At 40.9% G+C, this 24,742-nt stretch overlaps 1 protein-coding gene across 1 annotated transcript; it reads left to right on the forward strand.

Moving 5' to 3' along the window:
• The first annotated feature begins 21 nt into the window (after positions 1 to 21).
• Positions 22 to 24,506, forward strand: ANXA13 (annexin A13). Its single transcript, XM_027645670.1, has 11 exons — positions 22 to 133; positions 13,437 to 13,515; positions 15,754 to 15,848; positions 17,440 to 17,610; positions 18,177 to 18,210; positions 18,295 to 18,374; positions 19,618 to 19,686; positions 19,905 to 20,006; positions 21,954 to 22,029; positions 22,886 to 22,998; positions 24,184 to 24,506. The coding sequence occupies exons 1-11, from the start codon at positions 119 to 121 to the stop codon at positions 24,301 to 24,303; spliced, it is 954 nt and encodes a 317-aa protein (XP_027501471.1). The 5' UTR covers positions 22 to 118; the 3' UTR covers positions 24,304 to 24,506.
• The last annotated feature ends 236 nt before the right edge of the window (positions 24,507 to 24,742 follow it).

The raw sequence follows: 24,742 nt of genomic DNA on the forward strand, positions 1-24,742 counted from the left end.
GATTAACCCAGGGTTGGGTAGGATTTAGCTGCTGTAGTAAAAGTTGACTATTCCATCTGCATGCTTGTTTTACTGAAGAGCAGAAGAGTTGTGTCTTCCATATTCAGGCTAAGCAAAAATGGGCAGTTCACATGTAAGTAGTTATTTAATTTGGATTGTCAAGAATGCAACAATTTCCTGGGTTTATTTTTGTCAATTTTCACTTTAAATGGCATTAATACAGCTGCAAGTGAAGATTTAACCTCAAAAGTTAAAACCTCAGCTTTAAGTTTGTGTGGTAAACTTGTGTGTAGCTGGTAATGTTGCTTCGTTGCAGTACATGAATAATGAAATTATTATAACACACAGGTCCTAAGTGTTTTAATGTTCCTTGTGGCTTAGTTAAACAGGGCAGCACACTCATTTTGATAAAAAGAAGTGATGTGTCGGATGTCATGGGAAAACAAATTTTAGTTAGTTTAGAAAATTTGTGTTGGAACATTTTGAATGCTAAAATAATTCCTTAAAGAAATATGAAAACATTCCTGTCCCAAAGGCCAATACTTTGAAAATCTGGCTGTTTATCACAGAACAGTAGGGACAGGAGTAATCTCAAAGTGTGGTGCTTGCAGAAGGGTCTGATTAAAATCCAGGTGTCAGGATTTACTACATTAAATTACTATATGAGACAATATTGGCTAACATTTGTGTGTCTGAATAATGACATTTAACCTCAAAAAAACATGATTGTCAAAAGCTTGTGTGTGATAGCAGTCCCTCTGAAAGTTAAGTAGCTTGTGCTGAATAAGCTGGGGGGGGTTAGCTCCACTTTTAAAACCAATGGATAAAAGCAATATTTAGTCAGCAATGCATTTTCTCCTTGAATGCTGAAAACCTGTAATTTTACAGTTTACATCAATAGAAGACAGCTTAATTGCTGATACAGGCTAATGTGACATTAGTTTCTCTAAGATTTATAATACTTTGTCATGTGACTATTTTTTAATTCAAAGTCAGCAAGGCCTTGAAAGATGCCAAGGATCTGGTGCTTGTGGACCAGTTCTGCAGGACATTTTCTTTGGCCGACTGAGCAAGAGAACCCATACCATTTGCACAAAGCTCCAGTTACTAATCCAAGGAAGCTTTTTGTCTCCCTGTGAACGGGTGGATGGTCCCATCTTGACACCATCTTTTTGCTGACTGGCTGTTTGGATAAGGGGAGAGAAGGGAGCAGTTTAGCAACCTACCAGTGCATAGGAAACAAGGTGAAGCCCCAGGTGTCCACGTAATCACACTTCACAGGGTTGTTGGCAGGTGTCTCCTGAGGGTCCTGGCCCTGGAGAGCCTTTCAATGGATTGAATGTACACTGAATGCAATGTAGAGCAAGCATACTCAATTCAGGTTTAAACTAGCCAGCCAGGGTCTATCTGTGGCAGGAGTGATCACAGCACTGCATCTCAGGCAGGTTCAGCAGGTGTACGAGCTCCGTGCTGGACTAGGTAGCCTTGGATGTAGGTGCAGTACACCAGAGTTGTGCTGTAGGCAATGTTGGGAAGATGTGTGAGCCCATGTTGAAAGAGAATCTCATGACTCATCTGGGAATTGCACCAGTCTGTTGTTACTAGGATGTTACAGGTAATCTTGGAGAACTACCTGTATCCGTGTCAGAGAACCACTTCTGGAACAGCCTGAAAATAAAATGAGTTTTCAGGTGCAGTTTGTTCTTTCTCCTAATCTCATGTTTTGCAACCATAGGCTCATGAGTGTCTTATGCATTGTGTTTTCTAAACCTCCAGAGCAAGTCTTACAAACTCACAGAGGATATACGAAAACCAGCCATAGGGACCACCAGTTTGTCAACAGATGAGCCAGTAAGCACTTTTTTTATGAAGGATGAAAGGGGCACCTGTTGCTGTTGGATTATGGTGGCTTTGGGAGGCACTGCAATGCACAAGGGCAGCTCCTCTTTCGTGGTCAATACTGGCACTACTGGCTGGGTAAAAATGGGTTGTTTCATTCTGTTGAATAACACATCTCTCCAAAATTTCATCTGCTTTGAAATTTCAGAAGTGAAATTCTTTTTGATAGCTTCTGCTGCAAGAAATATAAGATTGATCATCTATATCAAATGAGATATTTTACTTATTAAATGGATTTAGGTTTTAAAACTTCTTTTTTTTGTAATGTCATTATTAAATGAAGTTTTCATTGAAAGCTAAGCATTCTTCAGTGAAACATTCCACTATGTGGATGTTAAAATGGAACTTTTCAGCTATGTCATTTTAAAATAGAGCTTTCATGACAATTAACATCTTCCCGAACATGTTAATTTGAACAAAAAATCAAATTTTACTGAAAAAAGTGTTTTCAGTAAAAATTTTCCAGCCAACACCAACTCTTAGAAGCTGAGTTCCCAACTGCACCTATTGCAACATGATAGCTCAAAATCTGCACAGTTCCAAATCCTTTTTGCTCTCTGAACTGAGTCTGGTTCTTTTTTCTATGATCAAGCAGTGTTTTTGATGGCACATCCCTAGAGATTTAAGTTCTCTAATGTGGTCTTGCATTAAGCTTATCTATGCTTCTGCTGTCCTTAATATTAAAAGTCAATCCACCTGAAAATCTGGGTGGCTGCTCTGCTATAAGGAGGATGCTTTGGGGACATTTTGGGAATAGCAGCAATGGTTTTTACTATATGATTTGGAAAGTTTGGTGGATTTTTACTTATGTGAATTGGTGCAATTTTTTTTAACCTTCTATCTCTCAAAAATACATGAAGACTCTTTATGCAATATTCTGTGATTTTAGTTAATCTGGGGAGGGTGAGTTCTTTGGTTTTAGTTTAAACCATTTTTAGAGATTCTCTGTCATACCCTCGAGTTTCATCTTCTCACTAAAGCAACCTAAACCTTCTGCCAGGGAGGACTCTGTAATATATGAAGGGGATGGCAGGTTGTTTTGGTTTGAGAACTTTAAGGTAAAAAAGTAAGTATAACATGGAGAACATATTTGCCCGAGGAGTCCTCTTGGGCATAAGGTCACAAACATCACAGGGACTTCTCTGTTGCCTGTGGACATAACTGCCCTTGTAGAAATGTTTCCTTAGTACAAGTATTACCACAGCGTGATTATATTATCTCATCACGAAGCTCAACAATTGCTCTTTGTTGCTTCCCCTGGCAGACCAGTGTTCAGTGACAGTTGATTTTTGTTCAATCCCTGGCCATAAGCCCACAGTCAGCAGAAGACAGAAATAACTTCTTGTTCAGCCACTCAGCACTAGGGAAGAGCTGTGGCAGATTCTTTTAATTCCCATGGTCCCTTTTTATCCAGGATATTTGCTGTTCCTTTTAGGTCTGAGGCTGTCCTGTGAATGCTGCTGTAGTAGGTGTTAACAGGCATCTACACATGAAAAAATTATGATGCATTTGTGGCAAAAAAAAAAAAAGAACCCATCTGAAATATCAGAGTCATTACATTTGTGTTTTACATGATGTAAATAGGTCAAGGAATTATATTTTACAAAAATATAAAAAATTCCAAAGTATCTGGACTCTAATGCTCTTCTCTGTATACAACAGTTTTAGTATACTCTACCAAGTTCTGTTGTTACCGTTTAGGAAATTTTTGTCACTAGACTCTCATCTCCACTGGATAGGTTTATTGGCACAAATCAGTTATGATATCTGGTAGCTCAAGCTTAGATGCCTCAAAAGAGGGACCCTGAACAAAGAAACCCATTGGGCAATCACAATCTAAACTCCCCATTCCTCATGCAATAGTCCAGACCAGTGGTAATATTATGGTCTGGGGTCTTGTCCCTCTTTATTGGTTCACTGTTTCATTACCAGGTGGTTGCCACATGGTCATCTTCATGTTGGTTTTGGTCAGTTCTGTAATCCATGTTGTAATATGGTTGGTACAGCTCATATACCACAATCTGTGGCTGTCCACTCCAGCTATTAATTTTTCAGTAATATTTAAGCTGCTAGGTTTGTCTATTCTAACTATTATTAATGTCCAGGTTGTTCAAGTTTCACTACAATCCATCTTTACTATTATGAATGATCAGATTATCACCTCCAGGTTCCACTATAATCCATCTTTGACTTAAACAACATAGCCGTACGGTTTAGATAAGGTTCAACTTGCAGCCCAACAGTTCTAGCTACTTATGTCAAACAAGAACTCAGCTATTTTCAAAATAATATAAAATTTTCAGCAGTTGCTATCCAGAAAAATTATTCTGCCTTTATATTAACTATGACTACTGGCTGAAGCAATGGATCGATTACTGCTGCTTTAGGTGACTCAGCTGACCTAAATGTATCTTGAAACTTCCTCCACCTCCTTCCTGTGATGTAGAAAGTTGTTAGACACAGAAATCTCCAAGTTTCATGGGCACAGTTGCTTTTTTTGACACTAAAAATACATATCTGTATAGTAACAGCCCTTCATGTGTCTATGAATATATAGATGGTGTTTAGGTAATGCATATTGCAGAGGAATATTTTAGAAACAATAAAGGGACAAGGGGAGAAGCATGTCATCTTGGGGCTTCCCTGAAGGGGTGTAACATCCTTCAAGTTATTCTCCCTGTAAATAATTGAGCTTTAAAATACATGAAAGAGTCAGCATGATGTTCCCAAAGCTTGTGCCCAAGTATTTCAACCCTCTCTAGGTATACTTAAGTCATGTTAGCTTTCATGCTGGCATACACAAGAATTTACTTCAGTTCCATCAAGGTTACCCTACCAGAACTCATCACAAGTCTTAGTTAAAGTAATGAGCGTAAAATTTTTAGTAAGATGTAAGAACACTTGAGTCAGGGATTTGGTATCTCAGCTGAAAAAGAGCCAAAATATGCCGGTTTCCAAGCGTTTCCCAACCAGGTATTATGGTCAATAAAATAACAGTAGACAAGTCTGCCCCAGCATAACAGAGACTTGAAATACTAGATTTGTCCAAGGTGAATAAAGCCATTTGTTTGCCTTTTTTATGGCTTCCATTTGCAAGGTAAGTATTAAAAGGAAGTGATGTGAGGCATGACTCATGACTATCCATAGGCATGGTGTCTTTGAAGATTTCTAGCATCCTTTCCTGCCTTGGCTTCAGCTGCTCCACCAGGTGAGTCAGGTCCTTGTCAGCCCCATGTCCCCTCTGCCAGCCCCATGCAGGTGCTGGGTGTGCTCACACATCTCAAAGGTATTTAAGTATCTGGCTTGAACCCTCTAGAAATAAAAGCTGCAGTTTTGAAACATTGGCATTCCCGCTGCATGGTGCCCTGGTAGCTAACTCTGATTTTAAAAGTACTCCGTATTAAGGTGTTCTACCAGCTACAGAAATGTTTGGAAGCATTTAAAACTGGACAGTATAAAATTCAGCCATGAGAGAACCACCCCAAACTTATTTTTTTCTCTTAATTGTGGACTTCTCTATCATGGTGATGAGCATGAATAAATTGGATAAAAAATTAGTCATCAAGTATTATGAGATGATATATTAACAACTACTAGAAACAGGAGGGACATTGTAGGAGAAAGATGGTTTTAATTTTGCAGTTTAACTATCAGAGCATTACCTTCACTGTTGCCACTTGTTTGTAATAGGAAAAAGTAAATGTGATTAATTCTACTAGGATCTCATTGTCACTGTAGGTTTAGTCTCGGATATAGAAAACAGGGTTTGCACCTCTTGGTTTGGAAAGAGTCACAGAGTCATTGCAAAGGCTGTTGAGTAACGAAGTTTAATCCATAAGACTTGCATATATTGTATCATCCAGTATAGATTCATATAGAAATTGTTTTGATCTTTATAGCATATAGACTGTCAGGAACAAGCCAGGATGTTACTGTCATACAGCTGTTAGACATAAAACAGCTGCAAGGATTTGGGAGAGTGACAGCCTGGCCAGCAGATGGTGGATAGCATTCGGAGAGACTGATACTATTCTCTGAGCAGCCAAGGAGGCAGATGGCAATTTTCCAGTTGCATATTGTGGTTGACAAAAACATGGTTGAGAAAAATGCTCTAACAAAAAAAAATGATAGAACAAAAATGACAGGTATGTTTTACAAACTAGGAGAAGAAGGAACCTTGTGGTCAAAAAGACACATGTAGCACTTGCTAATTGATACGTCAAAAAGGTGTTTGTCAACCCCACCTCTTTATTGCCACAGCACAAGCCCTGGTGCTTTCCGATACTGCCCTGCTGCAACGTGCTGCAGCTGTTTGCTTCTGTTTGGTTTTAAATGTTAGTACCCATCTACTCTCACCCGTGTACTAAAAGCTTTCACATTTCACATAAATTCCTACTTGAATAATTGAGCCCAATTATTTTAATTTTACTGAAGAGAGAGCTTACAGACAAACTTCTTACTCTGACACAAGGATGATAGGAGATGGTAAGCACACCATCCACTAATGATGATATATCCTCACCCTGAATGGCCTTTCCCAGTTAGATGAGACCTGACCCTGCCTACCAGCAATTAATTTTGCTTCTTTTGCTTCTCCACTATATTAAAGAGCTCTAATATTTGAAAGTTTTTCTTATGGGAGCACCCTCACACTGAAATGAAATGACTTTTATCTGCTTTTCTGCCCTTTCTGGTTGGTGGTCTGGAGCTTTCTGAGCAGCCCAACCTTTTATCCCCCAGGAAAGTTTGCAGCCCCACACCAAGCTGGCTAACATGGGCCAGAACAGGGCTGTGTGTCCCAGGGCCTTGCTGCCACAGATCACGAGGCACCAAGACCCTCATCCATCCCATGGCAAAGCTGAAGGCTCCTGGCGGAGGAGGGATCTGCCTGCTGACTCAGAGAGCTCTCCCATCCACAGCTCTGAGATATGTGATATGTGTCTCCAGGCTCTTTGCCATGGGTGAGGCAGATGTTGCTTGTCAGGCAGGCTGGATGCTACCACTGAACTGGCTTGTCCTCCTCTCTCTTGGTGTTGATTCCAGTCTCGACTGCATTGTTAGCTGACACAAGCAGGAAGATATATTTTCTATTGGAATGCAAAGGTTTAAATAAGGTGACATTATTATTTTTATGTAAGAATAATACACCTTATCTAGTGGTAGAAGGCTGTGACTATTATAGAATCATAGAATAGTTTGAATTGGTTGTGCTCATACCTTCTGCTGTGATCCAGAAAAATTGACCCAGGTCAAAGGGGCCCAAGGTACCACTGTGATAGGGTGAAAAAAATCTTTATGACTGGCAACATCTGTCTTAGTAACTCAGACTATTGATGAAGTACAAAGCATTAGGTTTTCAGTCCATCTATAGCAGTAGATCAGAATTAAAATACAGCAGCCTACTCCCATGTTTGTTCTTGTGTTTTATTCTTAACAGACAGAAATGCTTGAAATGAATGATGAGGTTTGGGCTGTCGGTAAGACTATAGCTTTTGATGGGAGTTCAGAGTTTGTTCTGCTAACAGGATGTTATCTTGACAATGTGTGATGTACTAGAAGGTTTTAATCATAAGATCTAAGACAACATGTCCTTTTTTCCCCCATCCATTACTGTTAGTCTAGTTAATCTTGGATTCCAGTTGCATTATAGCTCATTAAAGACTTCTGCCAGGATAAATAATTAATCTTGGATATGTGTGTGTTGATAAAAAATTAATCATGTAGGTGTTGATTTGCCAGAAGCTGTCTTCTGTGATCCTAGTGTGTTAGGTACAGTTTAACTAACGAGGTGCACACCCTGGTATTGTTGTTTCTTATGCTACCAAGGTGACTACATGGTTTGGGATATTTCCTGGTAGACAGAGAAAACAAATTTTTTCTCTCCACACAAAAGAGAAAGTCAGAAAATCATAGAACTGGAAGGCACCTTGAGGTGTCAGCTCACTTGTCTGTTGCCTACAGCAAGATCAGCTCTGCCTAAACCAATCCTGACAGCTCTAGCTGTGCTAAGCTGGCAGAGAACTGGTTCATTAGTGTGAGACTGGGCTCCTTGAAGGTCTTTGAACTGGTGACTCAATGACTGTGCATAGTGAGAACTGAGAAATCTCAACAGGTTCCATAGCTTCCTATCTGTGATGGGGTTTTCAATTGTTCTGACTTGTCTGTTTGGTTTTCTGGTGTTCCTGTCCTTACCTTTGGAACATTATGGATTGTTTGGGGGTTGGCTTCCTAAAGAAACAGAATGCAAAAGGATGTAGAGGAATGCAGAACGTATGTATCTGTCACCCCAGCTAAAAACATTTGAATCCACTGGATAATTTTAGATTAATTTACCAGCAGGTTGTTAATCTCAAAACTAATAGTGTCTGTTATGTTTCTTGAAAATCTTGAGAAAAGAGAGACTATATTAGAAATCCCCTGAACAAAAGACCGAGGCATGAGCTCAACCCTTATAAGATACGAAAGAATCCACACATGATGGGCTGTTATGCCTGTGTCCATCACAGGAATTGCTTCAGCTGCAGTAGGCAGTAAAGGCACCAAAATGAGCCAGTCAGGTGATGTAAATCTGTAGGAAACCAGGCAGAGGGGCTGCTGGTGCTCACCTGCTTGGTAGAGGAAAGCTCAGATTGTTGCACATGGAACTAGTTTATGTCATTCTTTTTAAAACCTCATTTTTCTCTGATGCATTTTTGTGAACATAATTAAATATATGTGAAGCATAAGAAAATGTCTGGAAAAACTCTGGTGTGATTGTGTAGCCCACCTCCAGTATCCACTGGTGATGCTCTCAGGTGTGTGAAACATCCACACCGCGTTCATGGGTGCAGGCCCACAGGAGACCACTCATGTCTGACAGGCAGCAGGCAGCTTACCCTGGGACATATCTAACAGCACCAGAGACCTATGTTTAGACAACTGAATACTGCCCAGAATTTTATTCCAGACCCCAGTCAAGTGCATGAGTTAATGCTGTAAAGAGCATGGCTGGGTCAGTCTGCCCTTTCTGTGAAATTTAATTTTTATTTCTGTTAAAAAAAAAAAAAGAAAGAAAAGAGCAGCCAAAGAGAAGCTTGAAGCTAGACATAAAATAAAGCACATAAAATGGACCTGGCAAAAATAAAGAGCAGGGGTGGGCACTTAACATGCCTGGATAAATCCAGTGCTTTTTAAAGCTTTGCCCAAAGCTACTTAAGCCGCATCTTGGCTGTTCTGGTCAGCAGTAACATTCCTGCTGGCTCTTGCTAGGGTCTGCATCTGCATATATCCATGTACATTATCAGGTCTGATCTGTGTTAGAGCTGCAGCAGGTGACCAGCATCCCGAGCAGCTGCTCTTTCCATTGTTCTGAGAGTACTCCTCCATAAACCTCTGTTCCTGAGTGTGCTTTTGGCACCTGCATGAGATGGTGGAACTGGAAAAATAGCTTTGATTTTTCAAGCTGCATTATCAGCTGTTTTCAGAGAGGGTACATTGTCTCTCTTTTGCAGTATGGGAAGCTACCTGGCATGTCCATGATAGCATTTCTTCTGTTCTTTTCTGCTGACAGATGACCATTTTGTATCTACTGCAAGGTTTGTTGTCTTTTGTGTTGCAGTATCCCAACAATTTGAAATACTGATGCCTTGAATCCATAAGAGTTCAGTCCTGCCCTCCACTCCTCTGTCTTTCTTGGGTTTACTGACCTTTTTGTTAAACAGTTTCTTTGTGCTCCATAAGGACTCCACATGCTAAAACATCAAAGAAAAATCTCCAAATGCTTCTCTAAGCATTGCAGACCATTTTCAACTATAAACTCATCTTACAGCTCCTTAAAGTGAAATGTAGAAAAACTACTTGGTGTGCTTTACAAGTTAGAGGTGTTAGTTTTAGGTCAGCTATAATCTGTCCAGTTTAGTAGAAATAAACCTATGGCAATTCTAGCCAAAGTTTTAAGGGAAAAGGATTATTGTCTAAAATATGCTTGAGTGAGGCAAAAACTATTCAGGTTGAGTTAAAACAAGCCTTGACACAGGCCATAGCTATGCTGGAAGTGAAAAGATTTCTTACCACCAGAACTCTGATTGCACTAATTAATATAGAACTATTGGAGAGAAATGAGAAGAAAATTAAATCAGTAGATGGAGCTGGACTGATTTTTGAAAGCAGGTTCTCTTACATCCTGTGTCCAGCTGCAAAGTCTGTGTTCAGACTGTCCACCTGATATTTCAGACTCCATCTCATGCTATCACCAAAATTCCTAGAACAATTTTAAGTCAGTAAACACTCAAATCTAATCTAAGATCCTGACTCTAAAACAAGAACTATGTTAAAGTGATTCTGCCCATGTTTTTAAAAGAAAAATGCCTACAGGTTACAAATGGTATTAAACATTGATTTATTTTCCCATGTATCCCTTACAGGAAAATCCACCTGTCAAAATCCACTGGGTAAGAAGTAGTACAGTTTTGAAACAGCTCTCCCTCTCCTGCTTGGGAACAATACATCAGTGGGCAAGGTCAAGGCTGGGACTCAGCAAGTAGTGGATATTAGCCAGGGCTTTTCAGTGACCCAGGCATTGGCCCTGACAGTCACTTACCCAGAGTATCAGATTTCCTGTCTATACAGCTGATGCTAGTATTACACACAGTACTATAAGAATGGTAAACCCCCAGGCACACCACTTAATGTCCTTCAGTGATTTATTTGAAGACAGAGGCTTTAGCAGAGCTTACTCAGTAAATTCCTCTGGTGCTTTAAAAAAAACATGTCCTGAACATCATTAAGAAACAGGCCTTCCTTCCCTTCCACATGATTTTTCCCTTGAAATGTTTCTGTAGATATATCTTTATGAATCCTCATAAACCTACAGTGTTATTTCAGTCTCTGGTGTTACCATTTTCCTGCCTGCTTCACCGGTGCTACGCACAAACACAACACCTACAATGACAGGTTGTACCTAGGAGTTAGGGACTCATCAACCTGAGAATAACTGCCCAGCCATCAAGACATAAGAGAGCAAACCACTCTCTCGGTGTCCTGCCATGACATTACCAGGACCAGGTGCATCTGTGGTAGGGCTGGAGCAGTGGGAGCTGCAGCGGCAACAGCATCGGCATGATAAGGGCAATTCCCACGGCCCAGCACTTGCTGAGGGGCAAGGCAAGGCAGTACAAACCAGCTCTTGCCTTTCAGTGTTTGTATAGGTGTTTCTGTCCAGGTTGAATGACTGAAAAGTGGGAGTGAATGCCAGATGAAGTCTCTTTCTTCTCACTTCTCACCAGTGCATCTCCTTCCCCAGGTCAGGAGGCAGTGAATGTGAAGCAACAGTTCTCCCCTCATATTGATGGAGTGAATCTGAGAGTATATAAATTAGAATAGCACTTGGATAATTGCAAAGTAGTCAAATGTCTACATTTGATATGTTAGCACTTTTGTGCCACAGAACTTTCCCTTTTATTCTGATTTTTCAGCTGCTCCTTTGGTCCTTACGCTTACAAGGAAACTCTTTGCAAACAACTCTAGAATAACTTCAGTAGTGGCTGCCTAACACAGACAGCAAGATCAACCATAAGCATATTGACACTACAGAGCCAAAATAATGATATCTCCCTGGAGCCTTGTCTGCTCCAGGCTGAACAACCCCATCTCTCTCAGCCTGCTAGTAAATATATTTTGTACATGATGCTACCAAAGGAGAAGCACCTACACCCTAACATCATAGAAAAGTGTGAATGCAATTAAGTTTGGATACTAATCAGTGCATCTCTTTTCTAACTTTATGTTTTTCCCTTTCCATTTTGACCAGTTTCCTGGGAAATTTGAAGACTGTTAAATAAAATCTCCCATTAGAAAATATTGATTACTTATAAGCATCTTATTTCCATGTTGTTTGAAAGGTTTAAAGAAGCTTGCGTGTGATACATCTTTAAAAACAACTTTTGTCACAATGATGTGAGAATTAAAGTGTTAGTTTGTGCTGTAGAGATGAAGAGAAATTACTGCATTGTTATTGTACCTTACTAATTGTTATAGTTGTAAAAATAACTTTCAGTTTCAGTGAGATGGCTGCACTACAGCAGTAAGTTGTATCCCAGCTACTCACTGCATTGGAAAAGCCAGGTACCCAAATGGCCTTTAGTCTATCACAAAGGTAGATTGGTAAAGCAGTGTAGGGACTGGATTTGGGGTTTCTCCTTGAGAACTGACCCTGAGGGAGGACCCTTTTAGCCAGAGTTGTAGCTCTTTCACCACAGCTAGTAGATGACAGCATGAAACTTTTTCAGAATGCCAATAAACAGACTTTCAGGCTGTATCTATACTTGTAAATAAAACATGTTTTCTGGCCAGATGGGTACATGGCAGACCATGGCCCACAGCCACATGGCTAAATTCTCTTTATCCCACAAGCTGAATGATGTTGTGCCTAATGTCTTTCAGAAATTGTCTCTACCCTGTGCTATCTCCAAAGACAAGGAGGTTCATCAGCCATTTAACCTCTTCTGCTCCTCAATACGCCTGTGGCATTTTCAGGAGGGCTAAAAAGCAGACTGCCATGCCCTGGGGTATCATAACCCTTAATTAACTATGGTGGTGCCAGTGCCTGGCAGCCCTGCCAAGCAAGTAGCCTGATCCTCATGTTACCATTTGAATAGAAACGCCAAAGCACTTGCAGTTCCCATTTAGACCTCCTGGAGTCCATGGTCTATATATAGTTTCACTTGATTTTGGAGCCTAGGACCTATGTTTTAGTACTATTTTAGAGTTTAGGCATTTAAGAGATCTGATTAATAATATTACAGTGGTTGAAATTGTTGCTGACCTCGTGGTCTCAGAGAATTCTATCCTTGTCTGAGAAACAGCAGAATAGAGGATATAGGAGCATTTCAACCTTTGTGATTCATAGCTTGTCATATTAGAAGCACACAGAGTTTTCTGTTTACATTGATATGTCAGGCTGTAAACTACTGCTATGGCTGTGGACTTTGAGTTATTTTCCCAAATAGATTTAGCTGAAGGTAGCCACATCCTAACTTTCCAAAATAATAAAAATACAAATAAATAAAAATAAAAAACAAATAAACAAAACCCCCAACAAAAAAAAAACCAGCTTTAGCATGTCATAGATCTCCAATTATCTAGTTTGCATCAATGCATCAACAAAAGAAAGGTTTTCAGGACCACTTTTTGTTCGGAGCCTGGTTCTCTACACACCTGCCAAGGCTTTCGTATTTGCCTGCTGTTAAAGTGGTACAAGCAAATAATATTTGATCTGGCATGAAGATGCCTAATATGAAATTATTACCCTTAATTATTTGAATAAGCTAGAACTGGCAGAACAAAGTTATATAAGTTCAGCACTGTGTGTCACGTGGTGACAGCTATTTGTGGATCCATTCAAGGAGCCCTAGTGACAAATATAGTATTTCGTCAAAGCCCAGTGTGAGCTTCAAGGTTTAGATGGTGTGAACAAAAATCAAGCAAAAACCAGGCCCAAACTGCTGTCATTCTAATGCAAAATTGTTTCCCATGTGTCTGTTGTGCCTCTGTCTTTCTAGTCAAGCCATAAACACCATCATCATGGTTTTGATGCAGAGCGAGATGCCAAGAAAATACACAGTGCCTGCAAAGGAGCAGGTAAGAAAGTTCTTGGGTTTTGTACAAAGGGCAGTTAATACTATAAAGAGCATGTACATTAACTTAAGGCAAAACAACTGTTCCAATGAGTTTAAGGTAATCTTTATGCTTTCTGTCACTTACTGACTCAAAGAACATTCACACCCATGAATGTTATGTAGAAGGGAAGGGAAGCCAGCTTGTTTCTCAAAGACTGGTAAGATCCAGTTTGTTAATTACTTGGCTCTAGAGAATTGGGGTAAACATACTATTTGTATATATATCCCTGTGCTAGGAACATGAAGCTGCCAAGACTGATATCACAGTCGTGAGGTCCTGCTAGTCAGGGCAGATTTAGGTCATGGTTTTATGTCCTTTCCCAGGCTTTCAAGGAACCAGTAAAAAACATCACCACCTCTGTCTTCACCACCATCAGTGGGTCCATCAGAGCCCACTGCAACTCTATCAACTGAAAGGAATATACAGTTCTTTCAACCTGCACCACTGACTTTTAACAAAAAATATTGGCTCCCACCATCTTCTGAGGTAGTTTGAAGTAAGCTGCCTGACTGTGCACTAATGTGAGTGAGGAATGCACAGCGTTTCATGGGATCCTCAGGTCCATAGAGGTGACAATGTCCAGTAGAGGATAAACAGCCAGGCAGCACACGAGATCAATAAGTTATTAATTCATTCCAGGTCTTTGCAGAGTAAACATGTGTTTAAGCAATTCTTCCTGGTATAGCACTGAGATTAAGAATCAGCTAGTTAAGTGCTGAATTTCAGGAACTTTTCCTGTCTTATCAATTGAACCCCTTCAAGACAGTTCCCAGAGGACTCTCCTCCAACTGAGAGCTTAACCCCACATTGTCAGATAGGAGTATACTTCCTTCTAAAGCTGGACCACACCTTCTGCCTCAGTTCTAAGCAGGAAGAACTGGGCAGTATGTCCAACTGGCAAAAGCTGTCCTGCATGTACCTCATGGTGATAGAGGCATGAAAATGCATCAGCTGTTGCTGAATGCCAGAATAATTTGTAATTTTATCCTTTGTATTGGTTGCTACTCAGGCACCCTTGTTGGTCCTTGCTCCCAAAACACTGAGGCACAGTACAAAGTGCAGTAGGTGGGTGCAACAGATGGAAAAGCACAAGGAGAGCATGGGGCAGTGTCCACTAGCAGGATGTGCATCAGCAGACCTGGCATATGGCTTGATGCCTTTGATCTGCTATCTAAACTCTTTGCATGCTATAGGCATTTTGGCAGTGCTGGGTCATATGCCTTTCCTGATTCCAATTCTCCATTTCAATACTTGTCTTGAAGAAATAATGCCTGAGTCAAGCTACTGGCCCTTAAATGGAAGTGCACCAGGACACCTGTGTTAATGCAATAGCTGCTCTATTGTGTCTTTGGGACATCCAGGTAACATGACTGTCTCTTTAGCCACAGAATGCCTTCCAGAAGCTCTGTTCAGTTCAAACATCTGTTTATATGGCTGAGGGCAAGGAAAGTACAAGAATAAGGTCATTGCCTTTAGTAAGCTTCTTCCACCAACTGCATAAGTTACAGCTCAAAGCTGACTGAGGTCTTTTCTCCTGGAGGGGTGCTGCATGTTCAGTTCCCCTGTGTGATGGGAACCACATCAGCTGCATCTCTCTGGGCATCCCGTGCATTGCACTCTTTTTGCCAAGCAAAGCAGCTTCAGCAGACTCAGACCGTCAAGGCTGGTTCTGGCTCCTCTTCCTGACTCCATTTAACAAAAACTGATTTTGCACAGGCTGTACATCCAGGCAGTGGGTTAATGAAGATGATTCAAAGACATCCTCATCTACCCCAGCCTCTTACCCCACACTCCTCCTTCTGTTGTGCCAGCACAACAGTTCACACACTTAATAAACTGGATCTGATGACTGATTCCTTGGGACTACTCAAACAAATATTGTCACCAAAAACATGTATGCCTATGGGCACTGGCATAACCCTGATTTTAGGAGCAGTGTCTGACCTTCTCAAACTGAAGACTCAATTTCCCTGATAAAATATGAACAGCATGAGATGGTTAATTTTTATTTTATGGTCTGAACATTGTAGCTGACTAAGTTAAATTTATCCTCAAAAGAATCTTAGATGTTACAAATCCTAAGGGTGGAGCCAGTGGGGATGTATGTACAGCAATTTCTTTTCTCTTTAGAGATCCTATTTTCTTTCTTCTGCATTAGATTCCTGATAGAATAATTCCTATGCACAACTTCTTTTTCAGGAACTGATGAAAAGAAAATTATTGAAGTCTTGTCAAGTCGAACATCGGAGCAGAGACAACAAATAAAACAGAAGTACAAGGCTCTGTATGGCAAGGTATTTTGAAATAAAGGCTTCAAACCTCATGCCTCTAGAAATACATTGTATAGGCCTCTGCTTTTGAAAATACCAAGGGCACAGCGGATTTAAGGAGGACACCAGTTAGTTTCTGATTCAGCAATTTATTTTATCTCCTAAAATACTGATTATATTTCTAATTTTATGCCTCAGTGTTCTTGAAATCAGCCTAAACCAGATTAGAGCATTTTAATCAAAGTTGGGAGAGCTCTAAAATAATTCATAGCTGAAACAGAAAATATTTCAGCTTGTGGTCATCTTCAGCACATTCATAAAGAAAAAGTTAATGTAAAAGGGAAATTTTAAGTCAGAGTCCCACTGAGACCAGATGCAAATTCAAAGAAACTATTTGATCTTGTACAATTATATTTTATTCCAGTCTTGAAGTAAAACATGTTGCAAAACTAAGAAGTCTCATTAGGCACTTGAATTCTGCAGGAGGAAGTATAGACTGCCTTAATGATTTTGCGTGCAAGAAAATTAAACCTTCCATAATATTATTTCAGTAAACAGCTGAATCCTGCAGAGCTCATTATTAAATTGGTATTTTCCTAAGGTCTGCTTGCTCATTAGTCATTAATCAGTGTCAATAAGACAGTCAGCACTGAATCTGAAATCCTTCTATATGTAAAATTTACAGCAAGCATGATATAGATTTTCATTCCATAACTACTATGGATTTAGTTCTATAATGAGGATTAATAAAAGTAAGCATCAGAAATGAGCAAATGGCATGAGACTTCCCAGTTACATCAACATGTTCTCCCTTGCCTGGGCATCGTGAATCTCTCAGGAAGGAGATACAAGTTGTACCGTTTCACTCTCCTGATGCTCCAGGAACTTGCAGGGTTCATGGTGCCTGCATTGATGGCAGCCTCTGACTTGAACACGTGTTCACTTGGGGTTGTGTAAGAGGGAATTTAATAACTTCTCGTTCATTGTTCTGAACTTGTCAAGTGCTTCCCATACTACAGGAAATGTTAACTGTAGATACATCATCAGCAGGCATCCTCAGCTTACACACTGGCTAGTTCTTTTCCAAGGTCTCTAAATTTTGAATTAAGTAGATCACATCCAAGAAGGCTGATTTTTTTTTTTTTTTTTCTTGGATGGGAAAAAATGCTGATTGCTTGGCACCAAAGCACTTTGCAAAAATTTTTTGGTTTTTCCAATAAGTTAGTTTTAACCAAAAGGTTCCTAAGTTTGATCCCTTCTGTGGCAGCTCTTTCCAAGCAGGAAGCTTCTGTGTTTTGTTTCAGTGTAAACTTCTGATAAGCTTTTAAGAACACTAGTTTGCATTTGTTTGAACAAATAAGAGTAAAAACTGGACTGATATTGACTGGTATTTGAAGATGGAACCATCATTTCATTCAATCTGAAACCAAAATTTTTAGGGAACTTATTTTGCAAAAAAAAAAAAAAAAGTGCGTATTTTAAGGCCTTTTTTTAATGTTTTTGTCCCTTTGCAGTACAGAAGAAGCTTTTAAATCATTAAATTCCCCCAAACAAATAAAGAAACTATCTAATCCCACCTCAGCTTTTGCGCTAACCCTCCTGACTGTCCCTGCAGGAGATGGAAGAGGACCTGAAGGGAGACCTGAGTGGGAATTTTGAAAAGGCTGTGCTGGCTTTACTGGACCTGCCCTGTGAGTACGAGGCCCGAGAGCTCCGGAAGGCGATGAAGGGCGCTGGGACGGACGAGTCGCTGCTGATTGAGATTCTCTGCACACGAAACAACAAGGTTGGCACATCGTGTGTCACCTTCCTTAGATAGCAGGGCAAAGAGCTCACCAAGAGCATCCACCTGGGAGGAGAAGGAGGGATCAGCCCAACTTCCATGGCTGAAATGCCTCTTGTCAGTGGCTGCAGTAATAAGATTGCCACACTGGAGCCAAAACTCCTGCAGGAGTTAAGAGCAGTATAATTTAGATTTCCTCCTTGGTCCTACTCCTATCTCCCATGGGTGGCACGGAGGCAACACTGATGAGAGAAAAATCCCTGGATATGTGTTAAAGGCAACTTGGGCACTGCTCTAGTGGTTCAGAGGTACGGAATGAAATCCTACTGAAAAAGCCCTTTAGGTCTCACCTAGAAGCAGAGGAAAGCAGAGGAACACCTTCATGAATCAGGTATCCCTCAAAGTGCTGTCCTGAACCAGGGAATGGGAACCCATGGCTTCTCCCACCCCCATGGTTGCTACACCTCACACAGTATGGGCATGGTACTGACTTGCTGATGATTTGTTTGCTATTTATTAATTAATAAAATTTATTTATATTTCTTTCTCTTTTTTTTTAATTTGCCCAGGAGATTGTAAACATAAAAGAGGCCTACAAACGGCGTAAGTAGTTTTATCTTTCAAATATCTTCATGTAAAGTCTTTATCACTAGGTGAGCCCTCACAGATTTATTTTTTTCTTCCCAGTGTTTGATAGGGATCTAGAGTCTGACGTTAAAAGTGACACAAGTGGCTCCCTACGGAAGATATTAGTCATGGTGCTGGAGGTAAGGCTGGGAGCTTTCCTCTTATGCAGCTACCTGACAGAGATATTTCCTTTTTTTGATCCTGTCTTCCCTAAGTAATCATAATAAGTATTAGCTGGTATTTATAATAGTGTAGTTATGATGCATAGTATAATAATGAGGTAATTACAATAAACAGAAGGTATTCTTCAGTATAAGAGCCTTTTATATCTACAGCTTTTTAATATATAGCCAGAAGTTATAAAGCCAGAAGTAATTTTAAGAATTTTGATACTTTGAAAATAACAGTATTGTTTTATTATTATTTATAGCAGAGTAATGGCTAGAATAATCATTTGAGGTCATGGCCCCATTATGCTGATTTTTTCCCCAAACCAGCAAAATCTTATTTCCATCTCAGATAAGTATTTTAGAAATCAGATAGATATAGAACAAGTAAGATAGAGATTGCTGTTATGTTAGTTTTCCATTCACCAAAAAAGCATATTTTCCATTAGAACACACTTTTTTTTAAAGCCGTTTCATGAAACAAAGCAAAAAAACCAGTATCTTCATAAAGACACACTATAACTAAGAAAAATAGGATCACACCTAGAAAGGCAATGTGGTAGCCAGTCAGATCTGACAGCCCTGGGAAATGAAAAGACTGGATAAATATAAGAAGCTTTAAAGATGTAATGGTCACATCACTAAATACATGACAGTTACGATTCTCATTCTGGAAAGTATTGATACAGCTCTTTTCAATCTCCTGGAGTATATTTTCAGGAGTGGCAAATATATATTGTTCTTTTTTTTTTCATAGTCCAGTCCTTCATATTTTCTCCCAGGCTTTACAGTACTGGTGAACACTTAGGGAATATAGGTTAGTCAGGAAAACATTTTGCAGTTATTAGGGCATATCCAGCACTGTGAAAACTGTCTGCACTTCACTGCAAGTACTGGGAACCTTCCTGCTCCAGAGACATCAGCGTTTGCAGTCTCATTAGGGCCCAAGCACACAGCAAATAAAACTAGGAGATAAACCCTATCACATAGGCAATAAAAAGTCAGCAAAACCGGGGGCTGTGGTGAACACGAACGGATGGTTCAAAGCAGCAGCACCGAGTCCCACCGTGCCCATCACCAGGCACTTGTCAGCAGATGGCAGCAAAACTATAACCAAAGTATTCGTGAGGCCCACAAGCCGACCATCTTGCCTTCCACTAAGAAATGTAACCAGCACTTGTTTGGTTTTTTTCTATAGTCATCTCTTTTTCTCTAGGCAACCCGAGATGAGACCGAACAGGTCAACGCAGAGCTCGCTGAGCAAGATGCTTCAGATCTGTATAAAGTAAGTGCACTTGGGGAAAAATCCCCCTTTGCCCCATGCTGTGCAGCAAGGGCTGCCTCAGGATGACTAAACACACCAAGCATGGGAGCAATGACAGTGTAAGGACATGAGAAAGGGGGGCTCAGGCTGGAGCTTGGTGGATCAAGGGCTCTGGCTGACTTCTTGTCTCTACTGTGCATAAACAAGTGCTTCAAAAAAATAACATGTGATTTTTGAAGGCAGGAGAAGGCCGTTGGGGGACAGAGGAGCTGGCTTTCAATGTGGTCCTAGCAAAGAGGAGCTATAGTCAGCTGAGAGCTACTTTTCAAGCCTATGAAAAGGTGAGTTATTATCTTCTGCAATGTGGGTTGCATAGGGTCTGACATGTAGGTGCAGACCCTAAAATGACATTTAATGATCTGAAAGGTCTTTTTCAACCTAAATAATTCTGTGTAGAGTGGACAATCCATTCTTTGTCATTTTATAATTTCTTGAATGCTTTAAGAATTTTGGAAAACATTTTTATACAACTGTATCCTGAGTTTACAGAAATAATGGATAAAAGCTGAATCTTTTGCCACTGAAGAACCTATTCCCCTTTATAATCTACACAACATCCAGCCAAATAGATGTCACAATGTTGTTTCCTTCCCACAGCTGCACAGCAGTGGGTATCCCCATTACTACAGGAAAGGGACAGGTTCACAAACTGCTGCCCTGAAGCAAGATTTTGCTTTTCTGGTCTTTTCCTCTCCTTCTCCTAAGCAGAACTTGTCAAGGTCTCTCCTCCTGACCCTCACACTTCACATCTCATATTGGTTGGGCAGAAGCACAGCAGAAGCCTCCTCTCTGCCCATGCTGTGCAGACAGCCTGTGCAGGTGCTTTGCTGTGCTTTCCTCTGTCTCCGAACACAAGGCAAAATAGGCAGCAGGATCCTGGCTGTTTGGTACTTCTCCTGATGTCACCCATCAAGGCATTTTATACATGCTTGGGCCTGGACCTCCACTGAGATATCTTGCCTGGAAATTACCTCAGAAAGAAAAAGCCGTGGGAGATCCAAGGTCCTTCTCCTGGCAGCGAGATGGAAGCTCAGCAGTGATGTTTATTCTTAGGAAAGAGTCCCCCTCCAGCCTCTGGCTCACAGTCCTGAACTTCCCTGGGATGACTCAGAGTTCATCAGAAAACTGTAACCCTGGGCACTGAAGATGAAAAAAAGCTCCAGTCAAGGCCATATTTTAGTGTCAGCATAATAAGGAACCAATAGTTGGGAAAATGTTTGCAGCTTAATCCAAGTTTTGGTTTGTTGCTGGCAGGAGAACAAACCCAGTCACAAACTAATACTCTCTCCCTCAGAGTGGCCCAAACCCTGAGGATTCATTTAAATGCTCCAATAGCCAAGCTACCTTGGCTTTTTGATTCCTAAAGCCAAGCAGATTGGGTTGCCCAAACCAATTCACCGCATCCTGCCTGGCTGTACTCGAAGTAGAAGGGGGCCAAGATTAGAGTAATGCAAAAATCGGTCCTCCTCTGCAGTTGGAGAGATAAATAGGGCAAGATCTAAACCGAGTTGGTTGCTTGCAAAACTTAAACCTAAATCCTCAGAAGGTGTCCTTGCTGTCTTGTATGCATGGTGTCCCAGCTCTGACCTAAAAGTTCACTGGAATCTTGAATCATGCAGGGCCATCCTGATAAACAAAACAGAGAAAAGTAAAAGACTTTGACGTTCCTGAAGTTCATAAATGTCAGGATAAACTCTGTTTTGAAGTGGTAGTCTGCTTTTCCCCTTTCCTAAAGAATAATACAAAAACTTGGGGACAACTGCAGTGCTTGTAAACTTTCCCTGGGAAGCCAAAGACAATAAGTAACAAAATTTCATAGAGCTGGTAAAGCTCCAAAAATTATCTTATTTGTGTGGGAGCCATCCAGAGCCTTTGACAGAGTGGCTACACAAAGCTCAAACATTTTCTCCTGACCAGGGGTCACTCAAGAAGAAGCTAGAGTTTCTTTGTCCTAGAAGCTGCCAGACACATGCGACTGATTTAGGTTATCCATCTCTTAACCACTGTGCCTTGCCTGGCTGCATAGACCCTCTCTTGGTGCCAGTGGCTCTGTGAGCACTTACACCAGAGAAGAACTTCATTTGCCCTTGAATTACTCCACTGAAAAGACTGTAAAATATCTGAATTGGCCTTTTTCCATTGGATCCCAAATCTGATGCTGGTTTTATGGCAGTGGGATGACATGTACAGACAGCAGCTCTTATGGCTCCTTTTTATTGTTCTTGTAGGTGTGTGGGAAGGACATAGAAGAATCCATTAAAAGTGAAACATCTGGAGACTTGGAGAAGGCTTATCTGACTCTTGGTAAAAAAAAAAAAAACAACAACAAAAAAAACCCCAAACAGTTTCAAGACCTTTCTTTTCTAGTTCTTGCCATGACCTGACATTGCTTGTTGGGGGTCTGAGTACAGCTTGGCAACAGCCATTGAGATAGCCCTAAATTGAGCTGATATATCTGCCAGGAAAAAAAGAGGCAGTTTTCAATAGTGATTTGGACTCCTTGGTTTCAGAAATAAACCAGTCAGACGGTTCTCTATCCACACAGCTAAATTATTTGCCCTCTAACACAGAGCAGTCACCTCCAAGCTGCCCCTGAGACCAGGGCTGCTGATAATTTCCAGCAGATTCCCGGACATCATAGAAGAGTGCTGGCCAACTACAGAAATGTACAGGGTCCTCAACAGCAATTTAGTACTAGGGTTGACTGTGACTGATATTTAAGCCTGTGCCCTGTCTCTGGTTGGCTTACTGGTTTTGCTGTTATCCGTCTGGATCTAGGATTTCCCGGATCTTCTCCCTGTGATCTACAGAGTGAGCAGCTACCCCAAGAATAGATGGGCAAGAGGAACCCCAGAGGGGAAAATGCTCGTTCTCATTTATGTCATTTTCACTGTGGAATGGCAGAGTACTCAGTGCTGATCTCCCTGTGTAACACATTTTCCCTGTGGAAAAATTGTATGTCTCCATTCCAACTCCAAGATTTCTCCTTGCATACTGATAGAGGACCAGTCTCAGAACTAAAGCCCTGCCAGCTCATATGTCTGAGCACAAACCCTAGAGAGTTTCCTTTATTTCTTCCTTATTTATTTACTGCTGCTTGAAGATATATCACAAACTATAAATATACAAGTATAATGAGGCCTCTTACTGTTTTCTCCAGTCAGCTGTGCCAAAGACTGCCCAGGTTACTTTGCCACACTTCTGCACAAGTCGATGAAAGGAGCTGGGACTGATGAAGAGACCTTGATTCGCATCCTTGTGACCAGGTCTGAGGTAGGGTACCCTGCATCCTGTAGTGCCTCACATCAGTTCTGGGAGACATACAAATGTAGAGGGTATGGAGTGAGTCCTGATAGATCATGTGCTCAGTAACCCCTTTTCAGCCCAATGACATCAGTGGTCACACTCTGCTTCTGTACCCAGGCAACTCTAGTTTTGATATTAAATCTATTTCTGTTTTCAAAAGAACTAAACCAGGAAGCATGCAGGCAATTTCAAGTGGAGTCAACTGTACCTGGTTAAAACTAATGCATGGGGAGGTCTGGCCCCAACAGAATGTATAAAAGTAAATTCCTAGTTAAGTAATGATGAAGCAGCAGTTCCCAAACTGAGAATTACTTGTAAACATATGCTGCCAATTTTCTCTGATTCCAGCTGGGAAAAACAGTTGGGGAGGAGGGAAGAAAAATAAAAAGCCAAAAGAGGTAACTGTCATTTTAAAAAGCACAAAACTTCACAAGACATTTGAGATCTTAAGCACAATCTTTAGGTCTTCCTTGTAAACTCTGTAGGTTGTAACTCCAGGTCTGTTTCAGTCGACGTAGAGGAGGAGCCTTTCAAAGGGACAGGGAGAGCACATTTCCCAATGATCCACGCTGTGAGAAATTAGGCTCCAGGGTATTCTCTCTGTTAAGACACAGCCCAATCATTATAACATTTAAAACCTACAGTGACAGAGATCAGATCTGTGCCTTAGGTGTCTTTTCACAGGAAATCTCAAGAGAAGTAGTCTTCTTCCCCCACTGCCCCCACCCCCAGTAGTAAATAGAAAATTACTAAAACCCTCTTTTAGCCATACTCCTGGAAGTCCCTCTTTCCCTGCTTGTCGCCATGGAATGGCCTCAGGAGTTCACAGCAACCTGTGTATGTTTTCCTGATACCAACACTGTGCTGGCACAGCACCTCTGGGCAGAGATTCCCCAGCCACCTGGCATGGCTTTCCACACAGGTCCTCTTCTCAGTTAGCATCCCCTCACCACACCATCTGATGTGAGCTTACCTCAAATCTGAATGTTAAGCTGAAAGTCCTCCAAGATTTTTAGACCTCCTGCTTTCTCCTCTTCTCCTCCCACCGGCCGTGGTGGACCTTGGATCAGACTCCCGGGGTCCTGGTAGGAGCAGGGCATATTACTCAAAGCACGCATTTCTCTTCTGAAGAGGCTCTTCTTGTCTCCTCAGAGCGACCTGCCAGCAATAAAAGAGAAGTTCCAGCAAATGTACAAGAAGCCATTAGCTGAAGCTGTCCGATCCGATACCTCTGGGGACTTCAGAAAGCTGCTCCTGGCAATTTTGCACTAAAAAGCCACCAAGAATGAAGAGGCATGCTGAGCAGCCACCTCTTGATTAGTTTCCAAAATAGCATCCAAAAATGTGGCATTAGCACAAAGAAAAAATCCAATTTATTTTCTTTCCAACTGGGAAATGTGTTGCCAAGTAATGTTGGACATGAGGTTTATGTTATGGCTATCTTGCCAAATGTCCTTAAGCAATAAAGACATGTTTAAAAAAATGGATCTAAATTGACCTCTTTGTGTTTTCATATGTAGAGGAATCTTCTGTCATTGTTTCTTCTGGGTAGATTTTCTGTCTTTCTCTCATTCTGAATATTATCCCTATTCTCTCCTCAATTCAATGGATGGCATGTCATGCTGTTACAGTCCTGCCAAGAGAAAATGAATATTAATTTCTTCTCAGCTCATTATCACAGCTCTTTAAACAACCTGAGGGCTGTGAATTA

Source organism: Corapipo altera, unplaced genomic scaffold (genome assembly GCF_003945725.1).
Source record: "Corapipo altera isolate COAL_440 unplaced genomic scaffold, ASM394572v1 51, whole genome shotgun sequence".
Taxonomy (NCBI): Eukaryota; Metazoa; Chordata; class Aves; order Passeriformes; family Pipridae; genus Corapipo; species Corapipo altera.